The sequence below is a fragment of the Myotis yumanensis genome, unplaced genomic scaffold (assembly GCF_028538775.1).
Source record: "Myotis yumanensis isolate MYYU_CA2020_CCGP unplaced genomic scaffold, mMyoYum1.0.hap1 SCAF_2, whole genome shotgun sequence".
Classification (NCBI taxonomy): domain Eukaryota; kingdom Metazoa; phylum Chordata; class Mammalia; order Chiroptera; family Vespertilionidae; genus Myotis; species Myotis yumanensis.
This window is the reverse complement of record NW_027223753.1, coordinates 210,901,686-210,920,473: the sequence shown is the minus strand read 5'-3', so window position 1 is coordinate 210,920,473 and position 18,788 is coordinate 210,901,686. Positions and strand designations below refer to the sequence as shown.

At 50.6% G+C, this 18,788-nt stretch overlaps 1 protein-coding gene across 6 annotated transcripts in view; it reads left to right on the top strand.

The window, feature by feature from the left end:
* Nucleotides 1-18,788, top strand: part of MX2 (MX dynamin like GTPase 2) — a 35,890-nt gene that overhangs the window by 14,276 nt on the left and 2,826 nt on the right. For all 6 annotated transcript variants that reach the window (XM_070407168.1, XM_070407171.1, XM_070407166.1 and 3 more), the window contains 9 exons: nucleotides 68-222; nucleotides 1,600-1,738; nucleotides 4,353-4,551; nucleotides 9,874-9,952; nucleotides 12,109-12,231; nucleotides 12,497-12,638; nucleotides 13,684-13,842; nucleotides 14,240-14,316; nucleotides 16,278-16,532. In XM_070407168.1, the coding sequence (XP_070263269.1) occupies nucleotides 68-222; nucleotides 1,600-1,738; nucleotides 4,353-4,551; nucleotides 9,874-9,952; nucleotides 12,109-12,231; nucleotides 12,497-12,638; nucleotides 13,684-13,842; nucleotides 14,240-14,316; nucleotides 16,278-16,532 (1,328 nt within the window). The remainder of the gene's footprint in view (nucleotides 1-67; nucleotides 223-1,599; nucleotides 1,739-4,352; nucleotides 4,552-9,873; nucleotides 9,953-12,108; nucleotides 12,232-12,496; nucleotides 12,639-13,683; nucleotides 13,843-14,239; nucleotides 14,317-16,277; nucleotides 16,533-18,788) is intronic.

The following is an 18,788-nucleotide window of genomic DNA, read 5'->3' as shown; positions in this document are numbered from 1 at the left end:
ACAACTGCTTTTTCTCAGGTGGGTCATTAATTTGGACTCTGGCTTTCTCTTCTCTTGGCCTCCTTAGCCCAGAACACCATAGCCGGGAATGGAGTTGGCATCAGCCACGAGCTCATCAATCTGGAGATCACCTCCCCCGAGGTTCCGGACCTGACCCTCATTGATCTTCCTGGAATCGCCAGGGTGGCTGTGGGAAACCAGCCCCAGGACATCGGACTGCAGGTGAGCTTTCTGGAACTTGGGAATGGGCCAAGCTGAAGTTGGGGAGACTTTGAGGCCTCTGCCGGTCACCCCAAGGGCTGTGGTGTGCCTCCCCAACCCTCACTCTGAGTGACTGGGGAGAATACTGGAATAAGACCTCCTGGGCATGGGGCTTATACTGAGGATCTGAGTAGAGCCTGGCAGGTCATGGAAACAAGAGAAATTGACTTGGTGGGACTGGGGGTGCATGGGACAGCTCCCATCCTACCTAAAATAAAGAATGTGGGCCCAGTGTTGGCTGTCTTGAGACAGTCAACAGACGCCAGAAATTCGAATTTTCACATGAAATCTGCCAATTTTAGCAACAATTTTTAAAAATAATGCTATGTAAACTAATCAGAACATGGTCTGTGATCTCTGGTCAGGAGGGATGACAGCCAAGGACAGCAATGACCAGTACAAACCAAGAGCCACTGAGCCTGTTGCTTCTTTTCTAAAGACCTTCCCACTTAAGGCTGCCTGAGTGCAAAGTCTTACTGGGATGCTTGAGTCACACTTGATCTTTGGGCAAGGCCTGTCCCCAAACTAGCTCTGTCAAGCTTTGCTAAGCCAGCTCACATGGAAGCTGAGGAGATAGGATGGTCTCAGGTGCAAGGGTAGGGTCCACGGTATGGTGGGATAGGGTTTGTGAGGGGGAGAAGATGAGACCCTTCTATCCTAGGAACTAGGATCACTTGCCTGCCCTTTTCCCCTTTTATGGGGGATACTGCCAGTATGGGGAACCCAACCAGAGCCAAACTCGGGGTGTGGCAGGCACCTCCTGAGGGGGTCTCTGCAGGCTCTGCTGCTCTGGGAAAAATCTTGGGCAGTGAAATGTTGATTTCTTTCTCAATATCCACATCACTGTTCTCTGCAGGAGCAGTGCAATTCGCTCATTTTCCTTACAGAGTTAGTGACTAATTCCACACTTCTCACCCGCCAGGGGGGTGCTCATTCATCCATGCCATGGGTGGACTTCCCTAATACCTCTGGGCTTCTGGGGAAGGTACAGCACATAAAAAAAAACATGCTAATAGAGTGATGATAATCTCAGAAGGCTTCCAGGAGAGATCTGGAGAGGTAGGAGAGGTTGCATCGGGCCATAAGAATTGAGTCTTCAGGAGAGAAGCTATACCAGTGATGGGCTCTGAGGAACAAGTAGAAAATCAACAGAGAACTCCCTAAGGGCGGGTGGAGTGGCCATTCCAAAGGAAGGGGACAGGCCAAGCTAGGGCTCGGAAGTGTGAGAACTGGGTCATGCGCTGGCATGACTTTGGTTTTCACAACGATGGGGGGGTCTCTCTGTGCTGCTGAGTAATCAGAGACCTGCTCTTTCTTTGTGTGATTCTGTGGCACCAGATCAAGGCACTCATCAAGAAGTACATCCAGAGGCAGCAGACCATCAACTTGGTGGTGGTCCCCTGTAATGTGGACATCGCCACCACAGAGGCGCTGAGCATGGCTCACGAGGTGGACCCCGATGGAGACAGGACCATAGGTAAGAAGGAAGAATCAGTCTTCCAGGAGATGAGAAGGGAGGGGAGATCCTCGCCCATGTGGAAGGCCCTGGAGTTAGGTCCACTGTTAGAGACGCCCACATCCTGCGCTAGATCCAAGCGCTGTTCCAGCCCAAGCTCCATGGGCTCAGGGTCCATCCCTGCTGGTCATCTTCACTCACAGTCGGGGTTAGATGAGCCACCAGAATGCGCTTCTTCACCCTCCTTCTCATCATTCATTGCATTCATGAGCCATTCTGGATGGGGTCAAGACCCGCTTTACTTTACCCACAGTGGCCCAGAAAGGAGAAGTGACCGGCCCATCAGTTCTGCCATAACACAACGCAGGTCTAGGACCCCTGGGTACAGGGAAAAGACCGTCACAGACCCCAGTGAACACACTTCCAGGCTAATGGAGCGCCAGCATCTGCAGGATTTAAATTCAAGCAGAACTCTTTGTGGGAAACTGTGTTCTCCTAAATGTCCTTTCTTCAGTGTCCCCCTCCACGGCGTTAAGAGCACAGACTGCCTGGGTTTGGATCCTCATTCTACCACTTACCGGCTCCATGCCCCTGGGCAATGCAGTTAACCTCTCCTCGCCTCACTTCCTCATCTGTAAATGGTGCTAACAGTCACACCACCTGCTAGGGTTGTTGGGAGGGTTACATGAATTATCGCGTGCACAGTTCCTCCCTGGCTTCTCCTCTCCTTCGCTGGCCACCTGCAAGTCACATTCCTAGTCACCTTCGCTGGCTGCTGCTTCAATTCTCTGACCTCTAACTATCGGAAACCAGAACTTGGTTCTGAGCTCCCCCTCTATCAACACACTCTCTTGAAGTGACCTTATCCGTCCATGCTTTTGAATTCGTTCTACATGCCAGTGACTCCCAAATCTATATCTGTAACTTACCTTTCCCTAGACTTGATGTCTCCACTTGGATGTCCATTAAGTGTCTCCGAGGTACTGTGACCAAAGCACTAATCTTGGTACCACCCTCCCCCAACCCAATTCTCCTCCTCCCCAAGGCTTCCCCACCCCTTCACGGCCCCACATCCACCCGCCCGGGTCTAAAGCCAAATCAGAGTCACTCTTGATTCCTCCTTCTCCTTGCTTCTGTGTCTAATTCATCTGAAGTCCTGGCGACCCTGCTTCCAGAACTAATACCAGATCTGTCCGCCCCTCTCCATCCCCACAGTCACTACCTAGACCCAGCCTCCATCGTCGCCTGCCTGGGCTACGCAGATATGCTCAGGTCTCCTGGCATTCACCTTGCCCACAACAGTCCACCCTCCCCTGGCCTTAGGCCTGTAAAGCAGGCCATGCCCTCCTCTGCTTTTACTCTCCAATGCTTCGGTCTCACATAGTCAAACCCAGACCGCTTTGCCTGGACAGCAGCGCCATCTGGGACCTGGCTTCTGCATGCCCCTGGGACCACGGCTCCCATCACTCCCCACCTCGTCCACTGCTGTCCAGTGCAGCTCAGTCAGCCAGCTCCCTCTTTACCCACAGGACCGGCTCCTTCCTCTCATTCAGGTCACAGCCCAAACATTGCCTGCTCAGAGGCCCTCGTTGTCCAGCCAGCCTACTCTTGTCCAGCCACCCAGCCTGTAGTCATTTCTTTGCCTTTCTTTTCATTCTCTTCATGGTGTTTATCAATATTAGGTATTTTTGTTTATTTCTTATATATTACTAGGATAATTTATCTGGCTTTTTCCCACTGGAAGGTGGAGGGATATTTGTGAAATCAGGAACTATGCAGTCTTACTCATTCCTCAGTATCTGCAGCAGTGTGCTTAATAAGCATTCGTTAACTTGATATGTATGCATAATGCATTCAGGAATAAACACACTTAAAAGGTGAAAAAATTCAAGCATCTAAAAATTGCTGAGATTGCCCTTCCCTGTGGCCCAACAGTGGGGTCATTAAGTGATGCTTATGAGCTGATTCTGTAGCTGGAGGCATGTGTTCCAAACTGAGGCGCAGTAGAAGGCCCTGTCTCCCCGGCCAGGGGGGTTCTAATTGCAAGCTTCCATTTTCATGATCTTACTCCCTTTTCTCAGAATAGAGTACACTGACCCAGGCTTCCATGAATGAGTCTGGTTCCAGGGAAGGGCATTCCCGGCTGCTATCTCCGCTCCCAGGGGAAGGCCCTCTCCTTTACCAATGGAAGGTGCAAACGCAGATTCAGACAAGGCTTGGCTCTGTTAGTCGCCTGAAGGTCTGTGCTCACACAAACCTTGTAGTGAGTCTAAATAACACCTTCTGGTAATAGAACAGAAGAGAAATGAAGCTGTTAAGCGCCAGGGCAGCTTCTTAGGAACATGGTGATGGAGCCGGCCACCTGTGATGCTGCTGCTGCCCAGTGCTGGCACCCAGCAGGCACCCAGCGAACGTTAGTTAAGTCAGTTACGCAAGGCAGTTGGTGAACTGAGTGAGTGGGGGAGCAAATCTGAGGGGTGATGATGAAATGAATGAGTGACTGGCTGGCACTGGGCAATCAAGGCTGCAGAAGGCTCTGTCGGTCCTGGCCAAGAAAGGATCCCATAGCCCCGCAAGGGTCAAGTGCATTTGAGAAGAGAACTGACCTTTCCATGCCCTTCTTATCATCTCGCAGGGATCCTGACCAAACCGGACCTGGTGGACAAGGGCGCCGAAAAAAATGTGGTGAACGTGGCGCAGAACCTCACGTACCGCCTCAAGAAGGGCTACATGATAGTCAAGTGCCGGGGCCAGCAGGAGATCACCGACAGGCTGAGCCTGGCGGAGGCCACCAAGAAAGAAATGATGTTCTTCCAGACGCACCCGTATTTCAGGTGAGTGCCTGCAAGACCCTGGAGCTGGACTCCACGGGAGCCGCCCCCCCACCCCCACCACGACTGGCCAACGTGATAACCAAATTGCATATAAAAATTATAGAGTGTAGTGGAACCTCTCTTTGACTTTATTTTTAGTGTGAAATTCGTTGGCTTATTGAAACAAATCATTTTTTCATGGGCTCTAATGATGGTGCTGAGTAAAGGTTGTAGTTTGGTGTTCCACAGGGCGTAGGGCACTTGGGTTTTCCAACATGTTTTCACCCGCCTTCTCATTTGCATCCCATCAAATCTTAGGAGATGCACATGGCAAGTGAGGTTCTTCCCACTTCTACAGACCAGGATGATGAGGTCAAAGCAATAGTGGAGGGGACAGGACCGGAAACAGATCTCCGAGCCTCCAGAAACCGATGTTGACCATTGTAAATGGTGCACGTTAAAACCCGCTTTAGGGCTCTCTCCACTGCGTTAGAGCCTGCAAAGGAAAGGGTTTTTGTTAGGTCTGATCACATAATTGAATGGATACCTCCTCCCCCGGGAAAGGATCTTTAGGCCACTGCACAGTGGACATTCCCTTTCGCTTAGACCACATTCCACTTGCTAAGTACCATTATCTCTCCCCTCTGGACCTTCCCAGGATCCAGACCACCCAGAGGGTTCTCTGCCCAGAAAAAGCCCGCCACAGTCCTTTAAACCTCTGACTCCCCGACCCTGGGGGCTGGTGCCATTTTGGGGCTCAGCCCATATGGTTTTCCAGATGACCTAATCAATTCCTAATTCTTCACCTCTTTTGGCCTCGTGCCTTCCTCCTTTGGCAACACTAACAGTTTTATTAAATATAAATTATCCCGCATGGTGCTGGGGCTTTTCCCACTGAACTGGGCCCTTTGCCCTTTCATGCTCTGCAGGATCTTGATGGTCCTGAGCGGTGGGGGAGCAGCACAGTGAGCCACTCCCCCAGGGGCCACTCCTGCTTGAAGGAGAGATGCGGGCGCAGACCAGGTCTGCTACTCACTATGTGCCCTTGGGCAGTGGCTCGTCCTTTCTCCTCCACTCGGGGAGTGCTCCACAGCTGTTCCACAGGATTGCTTTTCGGGTTAAATGATAGGACCCACGCTAAGGTCCTGGTGTGCTGAGAGCCAGCACTCCATGAACACCACGCGGCTCCTTCTTTCTTCCCATCTGCCCCACCTTGGAGAGAGAAATAGACCATTTTTGTTATTGTTGTTGTTTGTTTGTTTTTGTTGTTGTTGCTTTAAATATATTTTTATTGATTTCAGAGAGGAAGGGAGAGGGAGAGAGAGATAGAAACATCCTATATAATAAAAGGGTAATATACAAATTGACCCTAACAGCAGAATGACTGGGAATGACTGGTCACTATGACACACACTGACCACCAGGAGGCAGGCGCTGAATGTAGGAGTTGCCCCCTGGTGGTCATTGCGCTCCCACAGGGGGAGCTCTGCTCAGCCACAAGCCAGGCTGATGGCTGCCAGCACAGCGGTGGTGGCGGGAACCTCTCCTGCCTCCTCAGCAGCGCTAAGGATGTCCTGCAGTTTACGTCTGCTCCCCACCGGCAAGTGGACATTCCCCGAGGGCTCCCAGGCTGCCAGAGGGATGTCTGACTGCCAGCTTAGGCCCGATCCCCTGGGGAGCAGGCCTAAGCCAGCAGGTGGACATCCCCCGAGGGATCCCAGACTGCGAGAGGGCACAGGCCAAGCTGAGGGACCCCCTGAGTGCACAAATTTTTGTGCAACGGGCCTCTAGTCAATGATAAGAGAGATTCATTGATCGGCTGCCCCCTGCTCACCCCACATTGGGGATTAAGCCCCTAACCCAGGCATGTGCCCTGACTTGGAATTGAACCATAAACTCCTGGTTTATAGGTTGAGGCTCAACCACTGAGCCATGCCAGAAACAGACCATTTTTGATCGTGTTGGGGGCCCGCAGGGAGAGGGAACTGCTCGCTAAGTGGGAAGAAGCTTCTGTGATAATCGAACCCACGGTTCTCAGTCCTGAGCCACAAAGCCTCCTGGTTGTGTCCTGCTCCAGGGTTTCGGAGTCTGGGGTGGCACCCAAGAATTTGTGTTTCTATCAAGTTTCCAGTTGAGGCTGATAGTGCTGGTCCAGGGGTTACACTTAGCAAACCACTGCTCACGAGTTTGGGGAAAGTGAGGTCAACTGTGGGCCCCAGGTTGTTCTGCAGTCTCTGGCACTCACTCACCTGCATCCCTGAAATGTGATGTCCTTTATCAGCTCCCCAGTTCCCCCTCCCCCAACCCTGGCACACACCATTCCGCTCTTGGGTGGTGTGAGTTTGGCTATTTTCCATTTCTTTCATAGGTGGAATCAGGCAGTGTTTGTCCTTCTGTGACTGGCTTCTGTCACCTCAGCATAATGTCCTCAAGGTTCATTCTTGTGGTCACAGATGACAGAATAGTCTCCTTTTTAAAGGCTGACTCAGATCCCATTGCATTGTTAAAACAAACGCAAACAGGGGCCAGACGTGGAAATCCCCTGAGCAGACAGAAGCAGATCAGTCACACAGGCAATGCTTAACCTAGCTTATTTTACAAGACAAGCCAGTGCCCACAGGCTTGCTCTTCTTGCTTCTGAAAATCATAAACGAAACTTAAGTTGTTCCCCCAAATTGACATGAGGTAACCACTAACCAATTTCCTTAGCTTTAAGGATACTCTAATATTAGAACCAATCGCCACGCAGAAGGAGCTGCCACTGCTTTCTCACTCCACGCTGCTTGGCGACGTGTCCCTGAGCCTCACTCCATGTTTGGGTCCGAGTGCTCCTGGGTGGCAAGCTGCCTTGCTGCTGTGTGCACAACACGCTTTTACCAGTTACTACTCGGTGAGCCGCTGGTTGCACTTCTGTTTTTTTTCTGAAAGTCTGACAGCATGTACATACCATATTTTCTCCACCCACTCGTCTGCCATGGACATGTCGTTTATTCCCACATCCTGGCTATATTCTGTACATATCTGTCTTTATTACCACATCCTGTGATCTATTCTGTCCATGTCTGTCCATGTGCTAGCACTCTATTCTTTTGTAATAATAAACTGTAGCTTTGTAATATATTTTGAAATCAGGAAGTGTGGCGCCTCCCACTTTTTATTTTTATTATTATTATTTTTTTAAATATATATTTTATTGATTTTTTTTTCAGAGAGGAAGGGAGAGGGACAGAGAGTTAGAAACATCGATGAGAGAGAAACATCGATCAGCTGCCTCCTGCACACCTCCCACTGGGGATGTGCCCGCAACCAAGGTACATGCCCTTGACCAGAATCGAACCTGGGACCTTTCAGTCCACAGCCCAATGCTCCATCCACTGAGCCAAACTGGTCAGGGCCCACTTTTTATTTTTAATATATTTGTATTGATTTCAGAGAGGAAGGGAGAGGGAAAGAGAGCTAGAAACATCAATGATGAGAGTGACTGGTGCTGCTGTGAGCAGAGGAAGGCTACTGTCTCTTTGAGATGTTGATTTTAATGCTTTTGGGTAGATATGTATAAGTGGGAGAGCTGGATCACATGGTGGTTCTATTTTTAATTTCTCAAGAAGCTTCCATACTACTTCTCTTAGTGGCTGCACCATTTTGCATTCACACCAACATTGTACAAGGGTTTCAATTGCGCCACATCCTAGCCACCACCTGCCTTGGGTTTTTTTGTTTTTGTTTTTTTTATATATATAATATGCATCCTAACAGATTGAGATCCCATTGTGGTTTTGATTTGCATTTTCCTGATGATTAGTGATGTTGAGCATCTTTTCCACGTACCTGTTGACCATTTGCGTGTCTTCTTTGAAGAAATCGCTATCCAACACTTTAGCCCATTTTCCACTTGGGTTACTAGGTTTTTGTGTGTTTGTGGGGCGGGGAGGGGGTGCTAGTGATTGTAGGAGTTACTTACATTTTTAAAAAATTAACCCCTTATCAGATATATTGTTTGCAAAGATTTTCTCCCATTTTGTAGGTTCTCTGTTGATTGTTTCTTTGCTCTGTAGAAGCCTTTCAGTTTGATGTAGTCCCACCTTAGTCTATTTTTGCTTTTCTTCTCTCTGCTTTTGGGGAAGTCATTTTCCCCTGTGTTTTTTTTTCCTTTTCTTTTTTTAAATATATTTTTATTGATTTCAGAGAAGAAGAGAGAGGAAGAGAGAGAGATAGAAACATCAATAATGAGAGAGATTCATCGATCAGCTGCCTCCTGCGACACCCACTGGGGATCGAGCCCACAACCCGGGCATGTGCCCTGACCAGGAATCGAACTATGACCTCCTGGTTTATAGATGAATGTTTAACCACCGAGCCATGCCGGCTGGGCTCCCCTATATTTGTTTGTTTGTTTGTTTCTAGGAGCTTTATAGTTCATGTCTTACGTTTAAGCCTTCAATAAATTTTTGGTTGACTTTTGTGTATGGTATGAGATAAGGATCCAACTTCATTTTTCTGCATGCAGGCATAGAGTGTTCCCGACATCCTTTGTTGAAGAGACTATCCTTTCCGCATTGTGCATCTTGGCACCGTTATTAAAATTGAGTTGACCGTATATGCACGGATTTATTTCTGGGTGCTCTGGTCTGTACATGTCTGTCTTTGTGCTAGCACCGTACTCTTTCGTAATAATAAACTGTAGCTTTGTAATATATTTTGAAATCAGAAAATGTGGTGCCTCCCACTTTTTATTTTTAATATATTTGTATTGATTTCAGAGAAGAAGGGGGAGGGGAAGAGAGATAGAAACATCAACGATAAGAGAGACTCATTTATCGGCTGCCTCCTGCACACCCCCTATTGGGGATCGAGCCCTCAACCCGGGCATGTGCCCTTGACCAGAATGGAACCTGGGACCCTTCATTCCGCAGGCCGACACTCTGTCCACTGAGCCAAACCAGCTGGGACTGGTACCTCCCACTTTATTCTTTTTTCTCAAGATTGATTTGGCTACTCAGGGATGAATATTGGTTACAAAAAATGAAATACGAGTTTGGACAAGTCACTACACTGCTACGAAGTTAGGTTGGTTTTGTTGTCCTGTGGATAAAAAGATCACCTACTTCATCGGTTTGTTGGGATGATAAAAAGAGAAGGTGAATGTAACCTTCCTAGCACCGTGCTTGCCTCGGTTAGGCTCCTCCCATAAGGAGCACTTGTCTTTCTCACCCGCTCCCAGGCTTCTCTGACACCATGCGTCCCCCAGGAGCTGAGTGAGCTCAGCCACCCACCCACAAAGCCCAGGACTGGGAAAAGGACCGCGTGGCCCTTCCCGAACTCACGTGCGCTGTCTTGTTTCAGAGTCCTCCTGGAGGAAGGCAAGGCCACGGTGCCCCGTCTGGCGGAAAGACTCACCACCGAGCTCATCTGGCACATCAATGTGAGTAAGGGTTGGCTGCAAGTTATAAAAATCGCAGCCTGCGTAAGTCACTCTCTCGGTCACAAAAGGGCTAAGACACTGCATTGAACTCTCCAAATAAGCAAACAAGCACATTCTGAAAACCAAATAAACCCAATGGCTCCCGGCCAGAGGCTCCCAGGAGAGTGTCTGAAACAGGGCAGGAACAGGGCATAACCTGGAAATAAAAAGGGGAATCGGTCAGCATGGGGGAAGCAGAAAGAAAACCCGCAGTCCCAGCTCAGCGCGGTCAAAAGCAATGAGCGCCAAGGTAGCAGATTTTTCTTTTTTCAATGGTCTCTCAACACTTCACAGTATATGAAACATTTTCCCAGCCTCAAACTTGTAAGGAATACGTGTTTGGTTTCCATGGATTCTCAAAAATGGGCAACTGCAGACAAACTTTTCATGATGTTGTTCAAGATGGTACAAGCGTGGCTTAGTGCTTCTTGAGACGTAGTCATGGAGCTTGCCTGAACCTTCGTACATGAGGCTGAACCACGGGCAGGACTGAGGGTTAACCTCAGAGCAGAGATGACCCCCGGGCCTGGGTTTCGTCCATGCTAAACTGCTCAACCGCGAGTCAGACCAAGACAATGAATACTTTTAAGCCAGAAAACACACACTCAAGACATATTTGGTGGGCCCTGGCTGGGTGGCTCAGTTTGTTGGCGAGTCATCCCATACACCAAAAGGTTTTGGGTTCGATCCCCAGTCAGAGTGTGTACAAGAAGCAACTGATCGTTTCTCACATCAATGTTTCTCTCTCTCTCCCTCTTTCTCCTTCCTCTCCCTCTAAAAAATCAACTAAGAAAAAAAAAGACATATTTGATGAGAAGGAGGCAGTGGACCTGAAATTGTAGTGCACACAAGAATCACCTTGAAATCTGGTTAAAGCTCATATCGCTGGGCCCCAGACCCAGAGTTTCTGAGTTAGCAGGTCTAGGTTGGGGCCCCCGAATTTCCACTTGTAAGTTCCCAGATGATCTAGGGAACACACTTTGAGAAGGACTGATTCTAGTGGAATCCCCTCAGTTTGCAGAAGGAGGCACCAAAAGATATTACCCTGTCTAATTAAAAAAGCAAACAAACACATGTTTTTGCAAAAAGATGTTGCATTTTGCTGATACATTTCTCAGCATTTAAATTTTTGTTAGAATTTGAATTTAAAATTTGTAATACTTTAAATTAATTTTTAAATGTATATCAAGATTCAATTATGGTAATTATAATTTGAAATATATATATATATATATATATATATATATATATATATATATATATTTGTTTGTTTTGTTTTAAAGAGCCCATGAGACCTTATTAACTTCTTGGTGTCCCCCACCTTTATCGCCATTTTGTGTAGCCTTGACAAACTGCCTCTAAGTTCCAGTGAACGCCTCCTGCCGGGCTGGCTGCAGCGACCTCAGGCACCGAAGTAGAATTGGGGCGCGGCTCACTCAGGCGTCTTTGCCTGCAGTGTCTGCCTGCATGCGCTTTGGGGGTGGTGAGCAGGGTGCAGACTGGAACTCTGCCACTTACTAGCTCAGCATGACCTCAAGCTATTGGCCTCTCTGGGCCTCAGGTTCCTGTCCTGGAAAAGGCAACGAAGCTGCCTGGCTTTCCTGCACCGAGGGCGTCACTGAGACACAGTGCGTGGGCCAAAGCAGCCCTCATGGTGCGCTCTAGGGCCCCTGTTCTCCTCGCCTGGTTCTCATCATCTGCATCGTGATTGGTTAGGACTGTACCCAGCCTGACACCAACCCCCATGACATATCTTCCAGCAAAGTGCCGTTTCTCAGTTTATGACCTTCAAATGCTCACCACGGCAACGTTTTACTAGAGAAAGCTGACGCTGTGTTCAGGTGTAATTGATCTGGAGATACAAGACACTTACCTAAACCAAACAAAAACCAGTGTTCCTCACTGGACAACAGAACCACGGATTCCGCAGGCCGTGGGCTGCGCCCTGGCTGCCTGCAGAGCCTCCTCGGGCCCTTAGCGGGCCTTCGCCTCAGCACCTCACACAGGGACAGACACTCCCGCCTTGGCCTCCCAGCGGGATTCTGCTCCTGTGCCCAGGAGACCTGCCAGCTCACGTCAAGCTGCAGCGTTTCACTGTTTGCTATTATTTTGTCCAGAAATCACTCCCGATGCTAGAAAATCAGATCAGGGAGAGCCACCTGAGCGCCACGGAGGAGCTTCGCCAGTGCGGGGAGCACATCCCCAACACCGACGCCGACAAAATGTTCTTTCTGGTCGAGGTGAGGACTTGGGGGGCTCCACGTGACACTCGGGCCCAGAATCTGGCCGCTCCCTGCGGTGGCCCAGCCTTCCCGGTGGCCCAGCGCCTCTCCAGGTGGCCTCTGTGCCTCCCTGCCTGGGTCCCGAGGGAGCCCTGTCCTCCCTCCAGTGTCACCTGGGAGGGGAGAGGTGGGTGGGTGAGGTACTGCCAGCCCCCATGCCACCCTGTGCCCCGGCCCGGCTTCTCAACCACAGCACAGCTGAATGACGTTACCTCTTTTTCAGAAAATTAAAGTGTTTAATCGGAACATTGAAAGGTTAGTAGATGGAGAAGAAGTCGTGAAGGAAAAAGAGACCCGCTTATACAACAAACTCAGGGAGGAGTTTAAAAACTGGGTCCTCGTACTTGCAGCCAATTCCCAAAAAGGTGAGTCTTGGGACAGGGCTGCCCCACCAGCAGTGTCTTATTTACCCCGGCCAGGAGCTACTCCCGGCACAGAAAGTGTGGGGAGCTGACTGCCCACACCGAGACCCTGGCCTGCGGGGTGCGGTCACGCATGACCGCCGCGGGAGCCTGCCCTCACCCACTCCGCAGAAAGCAGCTCCACATCCCGGACTTTCTTCTCTCTCATCTTTGTTGTGAGGCTAGACAATCCCACGTTCCCCATTTCTCCCTGCCAGTAACCCCTAAGCTGAAACCAGGATTGAAGGCTTTGATAAGAGTCTCCTGGCTCTGTCTGACATGCTTCCAACTTCCATTCTGCTGCAGCCATGATGGAAGTAGGCTGCGTGTGTGTGTGTGTGTGTGTGTGTGTGTGTGTGTTTGTATTGCATCTTTGTCCATTTTGGCACTTGATAAAAACAGCACTATTGCCTAGCCGGCGTGGCTCAGTGGTTGAGTGTTGACCTATGAACCAGGAGGTCATGGTTCAATTCCTGGTCAGGGCACATGCCCGGGATGTGGGCTCTATCCCCAGTGGGTGGCATGCAGGAGGCAGCCATCAATGATTCTCTCTCATCATTGATGTTCCTATCTCCCTCTCCCTTCCTCTCTGAAAGCAATAAAAATATTTTTTTAAAATGTCTGCCTCTTTCAAAAAAAATAAAAACAAAAAACAGCACTACTCATTTCCACGGTAGAACTCCTCCAACCCTAGTTTAGCTGAATTTTTGAGAGACTTGTAAGTGAAACAACATCTAACTTTTTATTTTCATTGACTCATCCGCTTCCTTTCTATCAACTATACACACTGAGCTTCTCTCTCAGGGTGATGACTCTCAGTTGAAATACATTGTTTTTAGAGTCAGATTTTGTTCCTGAAAAGTCACTGTCAGACCTTGTATTTTTTTTTTTTTTCATTATGAAAAGGACTCCATTTAGAAGCATTGCCTTAGGGTACGTACAGTAGATGAGCAAGCCTTTTAAAAATCCTTTTATCTTTAAAATGCCCGTGGTTTGTTTCACATTGCAGTTAAAAATATTATCCACGAAGAAGTCTCAAAATATGAAAACCAGTACCGGGGCAAAGAGCTTCTTGGGTTTGTCAACTACAAGACGTTCGAGACCATCGTGCAGCAGTACATCCAGCAGCTGGTGGAGCCCGCCCTGAGCATGCTGCAGAAGGCTGTGGGTGAGGACCGCCCCAGCACCGCCCACGGTCTCCGCGCCTTCAGGGAGAGAGAGACGGGGATGGAATGATCAGTCACAGCCTGCAGATCTCCTTTGCCCGTTTCGGGGAGCAGGGCACCAGTGCAGTGGGCTTCACCTAGTCAGACCCACCCCTCCACGCAGCTGTGTGAGGAAGAGTTGGGTGTGCACCCGGGAGGATCACGCACGCCACGAAAGGACAGGAAATTGAGGGCCCCTGCTCAGGGGGGTGGTGACCATGGATTTTGTGTCTCCCCGGGACTAGGTACCATCCCTTCCTTCTCACAGCCTGTAGATCTGAATAGGGGCACGTGCCATGATTTCTCCGCCATTTGATTCCTGCTTGCACTTCACTGATGTTTGGTTTTTCCTTTGGTCAGAAACCGTCCGGCAAACGTTCATTGACACGGCCAAAACACATTTTGGCGAATTTTCCAACCTTAACCAAACAGCCCGGGTGAGTACCCCCAGTTCATCTGCTGGGCACCTGTGCGGATTTATTAGGGTCTAGCCTTCGAAAGAAGGCGGGTGTGTACTGCCAGTTAGACGTGCGAGGCTGGGGACAGCATTGTGGGCATGCTCGGTGGGCGATGCGAGCAGCAGCGCTGTTTTGCTTCTGCCCGGGAGCTGGGGGGCCCTTTCTGGGAGAAGTGAAATAGCACTGACTTTGTTCTCTCGGTCCCCTGAGGCCTGGCAGGGTGTAGCAGAATGTATGACTGTCCCTAGTGACTGGCGGGTATTTGGGGCCTTTTTCCTGAATGACAGCATTGTCTACTAGTCCTTGTCCAACATTTGTATTAGTTTGACTTAAAATATTGCCACCACTGGGTGGGTTTCCACTTAGCAACTTAGCCACTCTGCCTGAATCCCAGTCACAGTACAGGGAAGAGAGTGGCTCTAGATAAAACTCTGCCCCTGCCTCGGCCTCGGCTGTGGCCAGAATCTCATTCCTCACTCTCATTCAGGTGGGCAAGGCAAGGATTCTGTCTTTCTCCCGAGATACAACTTAATTTCTCTTTCCCCTCTTCACCCAGTCGATGAAAATTAAATCTCACTTCTGAGCCCTCCAACTTCCCCAGGGGCTGTCTGAGCCCCGGGCGCCTCACCGCAGGGCCTTGACATGCCTGGTCCTTAGCAGTCACGTCTCCCTACCGGCAGCTTCCTGGATGTGCGCCCTGCTTCCCAGGCCTTGGCGCTTGGCCCCGGGTCCCCTGTGCTCCCAAGTGCAGGGCTGGTTCTCCTAAGCTCTTCCAGGCCGGCCTGGGCACCGGAGCTCTGCTGCACCCTCAGGCCACCCTGGGGCCCAGGGACCTCCAGCGCCCACCAGGGATTCACCCCCTGGCGCCATCTTCTGAGAGCTCAGAAGTCTCACCGTAGCTGTCTGTGCCGTGCAGGGCTGTCCCAGCCACCATCCCAGACACACCCTCCGCCATTGTTCCTGCTCCTCCGGAGCCTCGTCAGAGCCAGGGGCCTTGTCACCTCCCATGTCATGCCTCTTGGAAGTGATACACGGGCCATTTCCATGTTCAGGCCCCAAATCTGCAGTGGGGTATAGAGCATATATTCTTGTTTGCCAAATACACTTCATAGAAAGAAAAACAAAGTCCCTGTGAAACCCACCTGCTCTCTCTCTCTCTCTCTCTCCCCCCTCTCTAAGGTCCACCTCTGCCTTCAGTGCACAACAGTCTCAAACTCAAAAGCCAAGAAGTGACTTTTCTCCGCTGTCATCCATCCCTTTCCCAGAATGCCTTTCACTGTGTGGGTGAGGCAGGAGTCACAGGGTTTCTGGCAAACAAAGATATCAAGCTCTTACCCCACTGTGCTCATCGGCACTGGGGTCATCCTTGAAAGCTTGGACTCAAGCCAACTAGAGATACAAGAGTGATGGACATGAAAGTGTAAACTGAGCCACAGTCAAGGAAGCAGAAAGGGGTGATGTGAGAAAATGAAGGTCCTGGCGCAGAGAAAGAGTGGGTGGCGATAGGTGGGACTGGCTTGGGCAAGCGGGGGAGGAACACACCCAGATCAGTGAGGACAGCAGCAAAAGATGGAGGAGGGACCTTCGGAAAGTCACCATTTAAAGCATCAGGCCTCCTTTGACCTTAAATTATTTTTTTTAAATATGTTTTTATTGATTCAGAGAGAAGAAGGGAGAGGGAGAGAGCGATAGAAACACCAATGATGAGAGAGAATCATTGATCAGCTGCCTCCCGCACACTTGCTACTGGGGATCGAGTTCCAACCTGGGCGACAGGGAATCGAACCATGAGCTCCTGGTTCTTGGGTCAACGCTCAATCACCGAATAACCTTAAATCATTTCTAATTCTGTGTTCAACATCACAGCACTTCCTGAGTTGTTTAAACAAGGAGGGGGGACCCAAACAGCAGTGACGTGCTTCTCTTTCTTCTCCAACCAGAACAAGATTGAAGACATCAAAACAAAGCAGGCAGAGACAGCAGCGAATATGATCCACCTGCAGTTCAGGATGGAGCAGCTCGTTTACTGTCAAGACCAGATTTACAGTGAGATTCTGCAAAGAATTCGGGAGCAGGCTTTTAACACAGACGGAAGCATGTCACAGGCTCCTTCCCTGAAACTGTCTGCTTCCAATAACTCGTCTTCTGTTTCCTCCATCACTGAGATCGGGATGCACCTGAACGCGTACTTCTTGGTGAGTGTGGGTGCATGTGGCCCGTGGGGGGCACGCTGATTGCGAGGTGCTTACCTGGGCGAAGAAGGGAGGGGCCCTTTCTGCTCTGATAAACGACTCATCTATTCTCTATTGTCTTACGGGAACCCTATCAGACACTTCTAGTAAATTTGCCCCAAATCAGGTTCTTCATGTGGCACAGGATGTACTCAAAAGTAACTCCAACCCCGAAGTTCTTTGTGGTCTATGCTGCGCAGGACATGCGTTTCTCAGAGGACAGCAAAATACAACTCGTCTTGCTGGTCATGCTTAGCTCTCCTTGATGTTTAGAAGGCGTTCAGCTCCTGACGTGCTTGATACCCACCAGGTTCACAAAACAGGAATGAGATTCCTTTCCCGAGATTATGGGGCCCAATCAGCTTCAGGTTTCTAACCGCTCGCCCCCTGCCCCCAACCCCACTCGTGGACTAAAGCAGCAATTTTCAACTGGTGTGCCACAAAAATATTTTAAAATGTATTTTTATTGATTTCAGAGAGAGGAAGGGAGAGGGAGAGATAGAAACATCAGTGAGGCCCTAGCCAGGTTGGCTCAGTGGATAGAGCATCGGCCTGTGAACTGAAGCGTCCCGGGTTCGATTTCGGTCAGGGGCACATGCCCATGTTGCAGGCTCGATCCCCAGTGGGGGGCATGCAGGAGGCAGCCAATCAATGATTCTCTCTCATCATTGATGTTGCTCTCTCTCTCTCCCTCTTCCATCCTCTCTGAAATTCTACACTAATAAAAGAGAAACATGGTAATTAGTGTACGACCGCTACCCTTTTCATTGGCTAATCAGTGAGTATATGCAAATTAACTGTCAGCCAAGATGGTGGCCGGCAGTCAGGCATCTGGAAGCGAACATGAGGCTTGCTTGCTTCAGTGACTGCGGACTCCAACGTTCCCCGCCTGCCTTGCTGGCCTCTGAGCCGGTTTGAAACTTTGTAACAAATATAGAAGCTAAACAAATGACCGGGATCTCAGAGCTGGAGTTATACGTTGTTTCGATTATAGAATGCTCAGCAGCAGAAGCCTCAGAGCTAGAGCCAGAGCTAAAGCTGGCCCAGAATAAAATTTTAAAAAAAGAGAAAAAAAAGGAGCGGTTGGGAGCTTCAGTCAACAACCACCAGCCTGAAAGCAGCCCTCAGCCCCTCACCCAGACTGGCCAGGCACCCCAGTGGGGACCCCCACCCTGAAGGGTGTGTGACCAACTGCAAACAGCCATCATCCCCTCATCCAGGCTGGCCAGGCACCCCAGTGGGGACCCCCACCCTGATCCAGGACACCCTTCAGGGCAAACCAGCTGGCCCCCAGGCCTCTATCCTGTATAGTAAAAGGGTAATATGCCTCTCAGCACTGGGATCAGCAGAGCTGCAAGGCCTCCTGGCACCGATTAGTGTGACAGGGGGCAGCACCCAAACCCCCTGATTGCCCTGCGGCTCTGTGTGTGACAGGGGGCGGGGCCACAACCCCCCCCCCCCCCGCCCACCCGCCCCAACAGGCCCTGCTCTGTGTGTGACAGGGCAGAGCCATAACCTCTCCATCAGCCCTGCCCCGAGTGTGACAGTGGCGGCGCCCCAACCCCCTGATCGGCCCTGCTCTGTGGGTGATAGAGGGTGGCGCCCCAAACCCCCTCCACGGGCCTTGCTCTGTGTGTGACAGGGTAGAGCCATAACCTCCCCATTGGCCCTGCCCTGAGTGTGACAGGGTGCAGTGCCCCAACCCCCTGATCCGCCCTGCTCTGTGTGTGACAGGGGGCGGTGCTCCAGCTCCCCTATTGGCCCTACTGTGTGAGTGACAGGGGGGAGCTCCTCAACCCCCTGATCGGCCCTGCTCTGTGCATGACGGGGTGGCGCCACAACCTCCCCATCGACCCTACCTTGAGTGTGACAGGGGGCGGTGCCCCAACCCCCCAATCGGCCCTACCCTGAGCGTGACTGAGGGTGGCATCGCAACCTCCCGATCCGCCCTGCTCTGTGCATGACAGAGTGGTGCCCCAACTCCCCAATCGGCCCTGCTGAGCCTGACCAGGGGCTGCACTTAGGGATTGGGCCTGCCCTTTGCCACCCGGGAGCAGGCCTAAGCCAGCAGGTCGTTATCTCCCGAGGGGTCCCAGACTGCGAGAGGGCACAGGCCGGGCTGGGGGACCCGCCCCCCCCCCCCCCCCCCCCCCCCCCAGTGCACAAATTTTTGTGCACCGGGCCTCTAGTATATATATATACATCAGTGATGAGAGAGAA